This window comes from Mandrillus leucophaeus, unplaced genomic scaffold (genome assembly GCF_000951045.1).
Source record: "Mandrillus leucophaeus isolate KB7577 unplaced genomic scaffold, Mleu.le_1.0 Scaffold383, whole genome shotgun sequence".
NCBI lineage: Eukaryota > Metazoa > Chordata > Mammalia > Primates > Cercopithecidae > Mandrillus > Mandrillus leucophaeus.
In genome coordinates, this window is record NW_012104065.1 from 2,103,066 (window position 1) to 2,115,945 (window position 12,880).

The 12,880-nt window shown below is 36.1% G+C and overlaps 1 protein-coding gene across 2 annotated transcripts in view; it reads right to left on the minus strand.

Annotated features, from left to right (window-relative positions):
• The window catches only part of EPS8 (epidermal growth factor receptor pathway substrate 8), a 286,550-nt gene that overhangs the window by 23,099 nt on the left and 250,571 nt on the right, over window positions 1-12,880 (minus strand). For both annotated transcript variants that reach the window (XM_011990822.1, XM_011990823.1), the window contains exons 13-15: window positions 10,478-10,626; window positions 7,171-7,354; window positions 3,474-3,607 (exon numbers count right to left, since the gene is read on the minus strand). In XM_011990822.1, the coding sequence (XP_011846212.1) occupies window positions 3,474-3,607; window positions 7,171-7,354; window positions 10,478-10,626 (467 nt within the window). The remainder of the gene's footprint in view (window positions 1-3,473; window positions 3,608-7,170; window positions 7,355-10,477; window positions 10,627-12,880) is intronic.

Below are 12,880 nucleotides of genomic sequence, written 5' to 3' on the forward strand. Positions count from 1 at the left end.
TACAAATCTTTACGGCTCACAGCTTCTTGCCCTCTATAGGTTAAGCATGGATATGACACTGACCATAGTTATCAAACAGATAATCACAATTTGTAATTTTTCAGAGGTACCAAACTTTCTTGGCCAGGCGCGGTGGCTCATGCCCCTAATCCCAGCACTTTGGGAGGCTGAGGAGGGCGGATCACCTGAGGTCAGGAGTTTGAGACCAGCCTGTCCAATATGGTGAAACCCCATCTGTACTAAAAATACAAAATTAACTGGGCATGGTGGCACATGCCTGTAACCCCAACTACTGAGGAGGCTGAGGTGGGAGAATCGCTTGAAACCAGGAGGCGGAGGTTGCAGTAGGCCGAGATTGTGCCATTGCACTCCAGCCTGAACGACAAGAGCAAAACTCCGTCTCAAAAAAAAAAGAGGTACCAAAGTTTCTTAAGAGCTATGGAATGTAACAAAAGGTATGGGCTCAGTTTCTGATTTGGAATAATAGATATGCCACTTGATAGAGAGCAGACATATAGACAGTAGTAATTTGAGAACTTCTCTAAAATATTAATTGCATCTGACAGCAGTAAGCTATAAAACTCAAAGGTGTGGGCTTTAAATTCAACGAATGGTCTACCTAATGGCATAGTAATTTCACAGAACAGTGAATATACTTTGTATGGCATTGTTAAGCTAAATATGTTCTGCGAAGCCCTCTGTACTTCCACACTTGAGTCCTGTGGACAAATCATAACCTAATTTAGTAGGTAGACACATTGAAAACCCAATTTAGGAGTATGCTTCTGTAACAATAGCTGAGTCTCAGCCAATCCCAGCAGCCATACTTCAAGCACTCATAGGCCGTTGACTGTTCAAATTGTGTGCAAATGCCAAACTGTAACCAGTCAGCTGTTTCTATACCTCACGTCCGTTTTCTGTACGTCACTTTCCTTTTTTTGTCTATACATTTGCTCTGACCATGAGGCATCCCTGGAGTCTCTCTGAATCTGCTGTGATTATGGGGGCTCCTCAATTCATGAGCTGTTTTTTTCCCCCCATTTGCTCAATTACACTGTTAAATTTAATTTGTCTGAAGTTTTTCTTCTAACAGTATCTACTGCATTCCTGCTATGTAATAGAGTTTAAGGTCAATCATAATTATTTATAACAACAAATTCCAAACCTCTGTATATTTTATATCAGACCACAATTTTCAGAGAGTTTTTCAAAATGATGACAAATTTTCTTAGCAACACAGAACATCAATGATTCATGTATTTATCAACTATCCTAGCTCCTATTAAGTCCAGCTGAGGCAGAATCCATAAGAACAACTGAGATATAAAATCTACCCACCACTCAAGGTATTCAAAAAAATTCTTTCTATGGCGAACTTCTGACCACTCTAGTCTATTATTCCTTCATGGAATTTCCTTCACTATATTTTATTTAAATTTCTATTTATCAAAGGTTACTAAAAGAAACCTTATAAAATTCACGACAGCCTTCTCTGTGGTGAGGAAAAAAAATTGTTAAAAATAAATGTCCCTGACATCACCTATCCCATCCTACATTAAGTTTCATGAGACGAATATTATTGAGAATTTAGGAGTAAGAAAAGCATTTTTTATCCCAATGAACTGATACTCATTCCTTTTCCTAATGTTAGCAAATGATTATGTTTCTCTTTTTGTTCTGACAGCCAGAAATCTGAAAGACAAATCTGAAATTCAACAATAGTGTCAACTTTTACACTTCATAAAAATTCTCATCTTCCCTCTTAACTTCTTAATTTTATATTTTATTTCATTATTTAATTTTCAATAATAATACTACTTTAACTACATATAATTTAAGTGAGCTAACTGAATCTATTTTGGAAGTAGAAGGGGTACAAAGATATAACTAAATCAATAAACCAAAGTTACATTTCCCTGATACTCGATAAAGATCATACAAATCAAGGTAAGCTTTTAAAAGACTCTGTGGTAAGGTGCCCAAAATAAATGGCAGAGTTTATTCCATCAGTAATACTATCCCTTATAGATATGCAGGTGAAGGACAGGGAAGTAGTGACTCTGAAATACTGGATACACTCTCATGCACTTATTCATCCAATCCATCAATCAAATAAATCTACACTTATGGAGTGACCACAGTATGCTAGATGTGGTCTTAAAATGGAACCTGATAAAAGTTTTCTAATGTCAATATGTACTCTACATATGCACTCAAGTGGTTTTCTAGCTACTTAGCTGTGGAAAATCATCCAAATTACTGAAGTGATAAAACTGAAAGAAATCTATTAATCTGAAATGATTTCTATAATATTGACATCTAAGACAGAAAGAAAGAAAAAAGAAAATATTAAGACGAGTACTAAGTTAGTTAAGAATGATTTCAATGAAATAATGTTCAAGCTTCAAAACCGATTTCCAACTGTATCTACTAAAAATTAATTATATAATTAAAACATTCTCATATGTTGGCATTTAAAATATATATTATTCATTGCTGACTTTTCTTTGTACTCAATTTAATGTCACTGGTGCCCTTGGAGTTATACCTGTGTAATTTCTACAGCAATTACTTTAAGCATTACCTGTCACCTTCCCTGACAAAGAACAAAAATTTTGAATCTCACTTTCTTCAGATTATATTAAGAAAAGAGTGTACAAAAAAGAAATAAAGGGCATATAACTCTTGTGGTAAGAGAGGCTTTGAAGCAGGAAAGTACTAGGCTGAGTTCTCTACCCCCAGTTCATTGAATGACCCTCCTCCTATACCCGTGTTATCAACATTTTACCTCCTTTTCTCTTTTCTACATGGCTTGGCTCTATGTAGATCTCACTTACTAAAAACAAGATTTGAAATTAAAAAAAAAGAGAACTTATTCCAGTTCCTTTATTTCTTCTCATCCCAATTCTCCATCTCTGCCTATATTAAATTTTTTAAGAGTGAAAATATAGAAGAATAAATGAAGTATAAAACTGGAAAGTCAAGATAAAAAGATGAAATAGCACGAATGACAAATAAGGCATTGACCCTGTTTAAATATTTAGTTTATACTCAGTTTAAATATATCTATCTAAAGGAAGGCTTATTTGTTTTCACTGGGTGAAGATAAAGATGGAAACTGTTTCCTTTAAAAGCTACAGAGCTGGAAGGATCCTTAGAGACCATCTGGTACAAACTAATGGAGGGTTTCAAGACAATTCTTTCTTCTTAATGTACACATTTTGTCAGAAGTATCTTTTAAAAAATGGAAAGTCATCCAAAGGCATTTGCACTAAATGAGAATTACAGACTGAAGGTCCAGACATCTTTTGTTGATCAAAACCAGTTCTCTAAAGGAACAACTGAAACTTTATCAACTAATTAACAGACAGAAAGTTTAAAGAAGCAGCAGACAATACAGACACTGTCACCTCTGTTAGCACTAGATCAGACAGTTATCCACAGCTCTCAAAAGGGTGCTCATTAAATGTTACCTATCTATATGGCGATTAGAAGTTGGCTTAAAAGCAACAGCAGCTTCCCCTTGGTCCAGGTGGGATCCTCTTGCGTAAATGTTGCTACCGAACGCATGGCCATCCGCTGGATGATACTCTGATACACTGGAATGCTGAAAGACAAAGTGGGGCAGATTAAAGAATCACCAAATACTATTTGAATCAGCACTCAGGTCAGTCAACAAGATCTCTCAACTATATTGTGATAAGTTTTCATTTTCAAGTGACGGATCATTATGTTAACACATTATGAAATGGGAGTGATACATTTTTGTCAAAGACTTACTTATAATAAGAAAAGTCACTAGTGCAAAGGGTAATCTTGCTCTTTCTGTTCAAGAAACTGTCACCACTCTAGCAAAGTAAATATTGTCACATGAAAATCAACTGAACTCTATGCATTAAAATTATACTGACTTCTCTTTTTTTTTCAATTTTAAAATGATACACAGAATATTATAGTATTTTCAATTTTTAAAAAAATAGCAGCACTATTATCATCTTTGCTGTTAAGGGAAACACAGAAAGGCACAACTAAATGGATCTTGATAGCCAAGAGTCCAGGATAAGAGCATGCTGGAGTCATTTCTTTTTTGCAGTTAAGATAATTCAGACAGGAAACTACTGGGAGCGACCAAGAGTGACAGTTGAGATTCACAGGTCCCACTGAGGACCATGGTTTCCATGGTTTTAAAGCTATAGACCAGCAACCCCCAACCTTTTTGGTAGCAGGACTGGTTTCACGGAAGGCAATTTTTCCATGGACCCCAGGGCCGGAGATGACGGGGATGGTTTTGGGATGAAACTGTTCCTCCTCAGATCATCAGGCATTAGATTTTCATAAGTGTGTAACCTAGATCCCTTGTATGTGCAGTTCACAAGAGGGTTCTTGCTCCTAATGGAATCTAAAGGTGCAGCTCATCTGACAGGAGGTGGAGCTCAGGCAGTAATGCTCCCAGGCCTGCCGCTCACCTCCTGCAGTGAGGCCCAGTTTCTAACAGGCCACGCACCAGTACTGGTCCACGACCCAGGGACTGGCGACCCCTGCTACAGAGAATACATGCTCAGACTGGGAGAAAACAAACAAAAATTCCCCAAAGCCTTTACATTGTTTCTTTATATGAAAATGAGGTCTGGAAGAAGCATGATAGACACTGAAGCACTGGAATTCCTTGGCTATTTTCATTATGGATTTTGTGTATTTGTTGATAGATTCATTGGGGCAAAATAGTTGAAACTGGGACTGTTTCAGAAAAGTCTTGAACATATGGTTACCACAGTTAATTCTAATGGCAAAGTAAGCAGGAGGAAGGCTGAGTTTATCCACGGACACGGCAGGTGACGTTTATATATACAAAATCAGGATACCGTGCTTAATATAAATACAAATAAACAAGTTCAGCCTTTTAAATTAAAAAAATCTGAGCTTAATTAATTCAGTTTATCATTTCCCTGGGAAAGAGTAGAGGCATTACATTAGATTAGGTAAGCTTTAATTAAAGGCTGTTCTAAAGAGGGGAGTGCTCTATTAGAAGCACCCACACCTTTTGCCCAGCTCTGAATATTAACAGTGAAGTCAGCAGTATGAAATCACTGGGTCCTGAGAGTGACTGGGAATACTGAAAGGGAGAAGAGAAATGATGACTAATGACTAACTGTGATGACTACCAAAGCTTGCTTAGGGTTCAGAGGAAGTAAAGAAGCTGAGTACTGCCACCCATATTTGTCACTGTATGTCACCTATGTCTTTCAATCCTAAACAAAAATCATAAGATCCTGAATTACCCAAGTCTTGTGGTAAATGCATTTATTATAGTAGCAATAAAGTATAATAAAATCTCTCTTCTAGGGATGATTACATTTTTATGCATTTTAAGTTACCATTACTTGGCCTCTTTTCCAACAAAATCTCAAGGCATAAAATTCCCTGGAACTGCTAGCATGTGTTTTTCATTTTTTAAAACCTCTGAATAACTACTTCGGCCATAAAATGAAATATAGTTTATAACAGGAAAATGATAACTCATTACAAGTAAGGATTCTCAATAATTCCTCTTTTAAAATCACTTATTCAGTGAAAGTAGACAAACTTATATCCTGGGAGCCCATTACTCTCTTCTTAAATACACAAATTGAGAACGAAATCACAAAAGTGAATTTCTGAGGCATACATTATAAAATGAGTATATTTTCTTATTTAAGATATAAAGGCTATAAGCTGGAAATTTTTAGGATGTAAAAACAGTCAGCTGTAACTATAGCAACAGCAAGTGTATCATAATTTCATGTTTGATTATATTTTCTTTCCTCTAGAAAAACTGCCCTTTAAACGGAAAGAAAGTTCACAGTGATGAGGCCTGAACTCTGAAATACAAGCAAGGATATACACTTGCCAACCGAGCAGTGAGGTCATCTTAATTATTCATTTAAAGGGAAGGACAGGCATGGAATCCACCTCTTCCCTTATAATACAGACAGAGAAAAAAAACAATTACATTAGAAAAAAATAATTTCAAAGTAATATGTTGCTTTATTTTTAAAGTTTCAGGAATTAAACCAAACTTCTATAATACTATTGTTATTGTCCAAATAATAGTTCACAAAGGGAACAATTTTTAAAATTTAATTTAGATAAACATTTCACCTTAAAAGTAGTTACAGGATATAATACACCATGGTTTGACAATTCATTCCTTCACACCACATTTGCCACATTATAAATACCTATGATAGCCTGAGAAAATTAATCTAAGGAATTAATAAAAATAATAGGACTTTGGGAAGATCTCATCATCATTTACAGTTTCTTCTTCAAACTAGATCTCATTCACCTAATTCTTCAGGTTCTGCCCATCCTATTTGTGTTTGGTCCAGCTTTAATCAATGTTCAATGTTCTTTTCCAACATGAAGAGTCACAGAAACATCATTTGTAGGGAATGTGACAAGACAGCATACTCAATTTCATTCTCTCAACTTGATTCCCAAATAGGTTATACTCTAAAGATGACTAAATACTTAAAAGATAAAATGAATGTTAAGATCTCCTCAAGGTGTATAGTTTTATAAATGATCATTTGAACCTAAGGACTAGAGTACAGAAGAACTTTGGTCCTCTAGCAAGGGTGATAGGACTCCAGAGGCTTAGAACTAGGCAAAAGGGAAGAAAGAAAACAAACAGAAGACAAGAGGGGCAAAGCAACGTGAAGAGAAGAAGGAGAAAATAATTAGGGACATTCAGGAAACAGCTGCTGGGGACAGGTTAGAGGATCTAGGTTCAGGGAACTGTCTAGAGCGCCTGATAAGGGGAAAGGAAAACAGAAAGAAATAAGCCAAAGGGCAGTAGTGCAATTCCCTGACAAGGAGAGAAAGTCATCCTAAAAAAGCCTACTTAGGATCGCCAGAGCCAGGAGAACAGTGGCAACAAGGGGAGGGGGAGGGTTGACAGGCTATAGGAGAGCAATTTGGGTTGGGGTTGGGCTTCACAGAGGAACACAGCAACTGTCACAAAAAATGACAGAGGCAAGAGAGAGGTAAGTCAGGAGAGGGTAACATTCAGACTTTGATTCTAGAACAATTTTCAGATCAATAAAATGAGAACTTGCAATCAGAATTATAAGAGAATACAGAGATAATTACACTGTCTACAAAGGGTAATGTTAAAAAAAAAAACTTTACCTCGGTGGATAATCTTTTTATTTCCTGTTTGCGCTGATGTTCTGCTACATTTGCCACAGATTCTGCCAGTTGATAAAGATCTTGTTCCATTGTTGCTCCCATAAAGTTCAGCATTGGGGGCTCCCAGCCATTGCGGAACCGTGGAACATATGGTGGAATAAACTGTTCTTTTGGCCACTCTGCTCTGTAGGAGGGAATGAAGGCGTATAAACAATAAAACCTAGGAATGTATCTATACTCACAGTTATCTTTGGTAAGGCTAGACATACATACGCACACACAATAAACAACAAAAACAGCACATAGACCTAATCTGTCTTCCATCCACCCAAAAAGAAAAAGCAAACATGTTTATGCCAGTATTTCACACCAATAAAATGAAAGAAAGATTGAAATCTGTTGCATGATCTGTTTTCACAACATTGCCCCAATTCTCTGTTAAACTCAAGTTTTTAACATGGGTATAGGTTTTTAAAAATTTGTGTAAGAAGGAGAGTGGAGCTAGGAGCATAAGTATTTAGAGAACAAACTTCTCTAACATTTAAAGTAGTTTCAGATTCCCAACTTTCCCTTCACTCCTCTGCCATCGTTGTTGAAACCTCCTGGTATTAGACGTATCTTTCAAAAGAGAAACAGTCCAGCAAGTTCTTAAGGTTTATGATTTTTAAATTTATGAAGTCCCCTAAAATGAAACAGATGGCCAGTTTTATAAATTAAATGTATCAGCTCTGTTTTAATCAGTAAAGTCAGCTAATCTGTAATCACAATCATATCGGTTCATCATTTAATGACACTGAGTGAAACTTATTTCTATAAGATCCTAATCACTCACGAACCACAAAAATAACTAGGACAAAAATGAGGGCTTTGTTTTTGCTAGAATATGTTGCTTTATCTTTCATATTTAATTCTTCATGTTATATTTCTACTATGATGAAATCAGCCATCTTATTCAGATTGTTATAGATTTTCATGGTTCTTTTTATCTTTATGAGTTTTTAAATCAGTCAGTACATTCATTTCCGAAGACTCTTAACAATCAGGATCTAAAATGACCCTTTCTGCATGTTAACAGCTAACAATATAATTCGTTTTGATGTAGTTTTTTGAATGTTAATTTTCTTATTTTAAGATAGAACCCTAAACAAAGAAATTAAGGAGCCTGAGCTATATTTGTAATGTGATGCTTGATCAATTTAATAAGCTTCATGAAATTAAAGGATACCACCTAAGCTTATCATAAAATCATAACCTACATAAATCTAATAGATTTAAGTGATCTATTTACAATGGAATATTATTCAGCCATAAAAACGAAAGAAATCCTGTCATTTGCAGCAACATGGATGGAACTGGAGGTCATTCCGTTAAGTGAAATAAGTTCACTCATATGCAGAAGCTAAAAAAAGTGGATTGCATGAAGGTAGAGAGTAGACTGGTGATTACTAGTGGCTAACAGGGATGGGGCAGGGTTGCAGGGAGATGAAAAGAAGTTGATTAATGGAGACAAACGTACATTGAATAGAAGAACTAAGATCCAGTGTTAGATCAGTAGGGTGACTATAGTTAGCACTAACCTATTGTACATTTCAAAATAGCTAGAAGAGAAAAATTCAAATGTTCCTAGCATAAATATTTAAGATATTTAAGGTGATGGATATCCTAATTACCCTGATTTCATCTTTATACATTATATGAATGTATCAAAATATCATATGTACCCTGAAAATATGTACAACTATTAATAATGTATCAATTAAAAATTACAAAAATAAAAAGATTTAACCAGTTTTATACAGTATAAGAACAGTATTATATGGCATACACTGTGCTATACTAATACATAAATAGTATAAATAAATGTAAATATTTTCAATTTAAAGGCAACAACTGCAACTTTCAAAGAATTCTCTGCTTAACTATATTCCAACACAAGCAACTGTCGAAGTCCAAAAAATAAGTGGAAAAGTTTGTATATGTTTCAATAGGAGAAAAATAGAGAAAAAACATTATGAATTGGCCCATGACTCTTAGGCTAACCCATTCAAAAACATTAGGAAGACAAATGTCTAAGTGGCCATGCTAAGTGATTTGTTCTAAGTGGTGAAATAAATAAAAAGATTTACATAAATGAGCAAAGCAAAAATTATTTATTTACAATCATGAAATTAGAAATATTTTCTTACCTTGCCTTGCTCAGCAAGCATTAGTACTACAGTTGTTAATAATCTGTCTTCCATAATCACTTTATTGACAAATGTACAATTCTTAAAATTACCCACTCTTCCTTTTCAGTTCCATTGTGACTCTCTAGTCCTGACGAATATTGATTTATAAGGAGCCTCCACTAAAACATTAGCATCTCAAAAGGCCTCTGCCTCCAGTTACTTCTGTCCTTGTCCTTGCTAGCCTCAACTACCAGACTGACCTTTCTAAAACATAGATGTCATTATGTCACACCTCTATTCACAAAGTTATTGGTTCTCCACAGCCTACAGAACCATGCTCCAACTCTTTAGCATGGCACTGAAAGCCTGCATAATCCAGCCCTCAACTCTATATGCTCATTTTAATATCCTCCTCCTCCTGCCCTTCCACAATCATCTGCTACCCAAAGTCCATATTATAGAGAAACACATCTTTATCCTCTCTTCTCTTAACTACCTCATGCTTTCACTTCTGCTTCTCTCTCTATCTGGACAGGCCCCTGCCCTGCTATGGAACTGTGGAAATCCTACTCATCCTGCTAAAAGGCAGTTTAGCAAACTAATGATGAATACTGACTCCAGAGCTACATGGCATGAGTTCACATCCCTGCTCTGTCACTTACAAGTTGTGTGACCCTGGGCAAATTACTTATCCTCTCTGGGCCTTACTTTCCTCATCTGCAAAATGGGGATAATAAGAGTAATTATGTAAAGTGCATGGACTAGCAAGCACTGTGCACGCGTATGTATGTGTGTGTGTATGTGTGTGAACTCTATGTGTACCTGTTGATTTTAAATGCAAGCTCTTCTTTGAAAGCTAACTGCCCTCCTGTCTAAATCCTCTTCCTGACTGCTCCCCCTTGCCAACCAACAGCATTTTGTTTATGATTCACTCCTAAGGTATATCATGCCTTATATTACATACACTTCTATCTCTTCCACTAGATTTGTAGCTTTTAAGGGTTTAAGCTTTTTCATCCTATGACACTTAGCCCTCGTATGTACAAGGTTAAATAAATGTCTCATTAGATCCATATAATAAACAAAGAACGGTACTTAAGGCATTATAGGTGGCAAATGCTGAACTCATATATGCTTACCTGGCTTTCATCCAAGTTGCTCCCAAAGATATCCACAGCTGCCGTTCATCACCATTGACAGTATAATTTAAGAAATCAATTGTGTCCTTAGTCAATAGGGGACTAAGTACTGAACTGGCTAGTTCAGGACCTCCTGTTGCCTGCACCACCTAAAAGAATAAACCATTTTTAGCAAGAAGATGACTATCCTTTGTGTATTTTCAAAATGTGTAGACAAAATGGCAGACATGCCAAAATAAGCACTATTTTTAATAGTCATATTAAATTTTGATGCTGTGCAATATGCTACCGAATGAAAAACAGCTTGTCAAATCAACTTGCCCAGCCCAGCAGTGCTTTAAAATCTAAAATGAAAGTTAACAATTTAACAACTTTCACAGCATCTGCCTATGGGCTGCATATGACTATAGTTTCTCTGGAAGATACTGAAGGCTATGTAGAGAACTCTAGATCAGGTGATTTTACTCTCCCTGTTTTGTTGTTGTTGTTGTTTTAAATATGTGTTTCTCTACTGGCAAATCTATTATGCTAAACTTGAAAAATACAGTTCCCAAGATGAATACTATCAAGAAAAACAATACTATCAAGAGTTAACAGTCTATGGCTGTGCCTATACAGACACATAACAAATAAAAGGATCCAGGGAGGAAGGCGAAACAGGAATGAGAACTGGTACTCTGAATCTATGGTACTTTTCTCCAGAATTATTTTTGGAAAATTTCCCTGATTTAATATGGATAATTTAATAACAGCAGAAACAAACAAACAGGTGCAATTCTCTGATAAGCAAAATGAGGATAAGTAGATGTCCAAAAACGGCTCTAAATTTACTTCTTATGAGCTATTTTCTGGCTTAGAAAAATGGTAGTTATCTCCTAGAGCAGAAACCAGAGTCCCTTTATAAAATCTTCCCTTCTCAGAGACGTGGCACAAGAAGAAAGGAGATTTTTTGAATGGCTCCAATCATCCAGGTGTTCTCAGTATGCTATGCTGTTCTAGGCCTCTGTGTATTTGCACATGCTGTTCCCAGTTCCCCAGAAGGCCCTTCCCCATTATTCAGAACTCTACTCAGGTCCCAAGTCTTAGGAAAGCCTGTGTTAACCCCACAGTGTAACTCTGATGTACCACTCCCCACCCTGCATCCTCTAAACAATTTAGGTGTATTAGTAACACATTACACTATTACACTGTAATTTATGCATATGAGTAACACACTACACTGTTACACTGTAATTTATGCATATTATAACACATTACACTATTACACCGTAATTTATGGCTTTTCAGTTTCCCCTCCTTGAGGAGTTGGACTAAGACTTATCTGACTTTCAACTGCAGATGATACAGTGGTACTGGAATGAATGAAAAAAGATGGCAGATAAAGGAGGAAAGCTAACCCTTATTTGAGAACAAAACCTACCCTGCCTACCTAGCATAGTAATTTTTAACTTCCAACCTTGAACACGTTTCCAATAAATATGTGGCAATAAGAGGGAAAAGTAAAACTAAAGAAAATGAGTAGATGAATATAAAAATCTCTGATTTGACAAAGAGGAAATAAAATGAAAGAAACTGTAAATGAAAGGTTAAGAGCCATGGTTCCCTCTCAAGAACGTGCGCAGGCACATGTGCTGTGGCTATGCTTGTGTGTATATGTCCATGCTGAGGGAAGAGGAGAGCAACTTGCAGGTGTAAAGCCGCTACATCATGCCTGGTCAGTAGCAGGCCCTGAATAGATGTTCCTCCCCATCTCCCTTGTCCAAGTAAAATGTCTGGGGCCCTGTAGGGAGAACATTAAATGGACCAGCAAAATATTATGATTGTAGGGACCATTAGTAAGGAGTAATTTTTGAGACAAGCAGAGATACTAAACATTGGCAAGTAAACCAATGTTTTCAGGTACATAACCTGATCACAAAGACCAATTTGTATATGTCAGGGAAACCAGTCTTGTTATGTTATAGCTCTACTCTGTGTAATGACTAGACATCTACATAAGATCTCTCAAAGTGTGTGAAATAAATAAGAAGAGGCAGCAGAAACTGCTTTATAAACAATACTTACAAATACTCAAACTAAGACAGCATCAAAAATGTTAAAAAATAAGGAATACAAATTTTGTTAAGGAACTAGTATCAGTTTCTTTGCATATGTATCCCCTTGGTCTCCGTCTAATTTTTTAAAAGCAATTATATAGCAAGAATTATTCAGAAATAATTAGGCAAGTAGAAATCTGATGCTCCATATATAGCAACAACATATGGAAGCATTCATAAATTATTGATGTACTCTTGGACTTTCATCTTCTAATGCCTTATTGCTTAGCTTCTGACATTCATGTTGATAATGTTACTTACTTTCCTATGTTTGTAAAGCAATACTCATTTCATATTCTACTTCAGG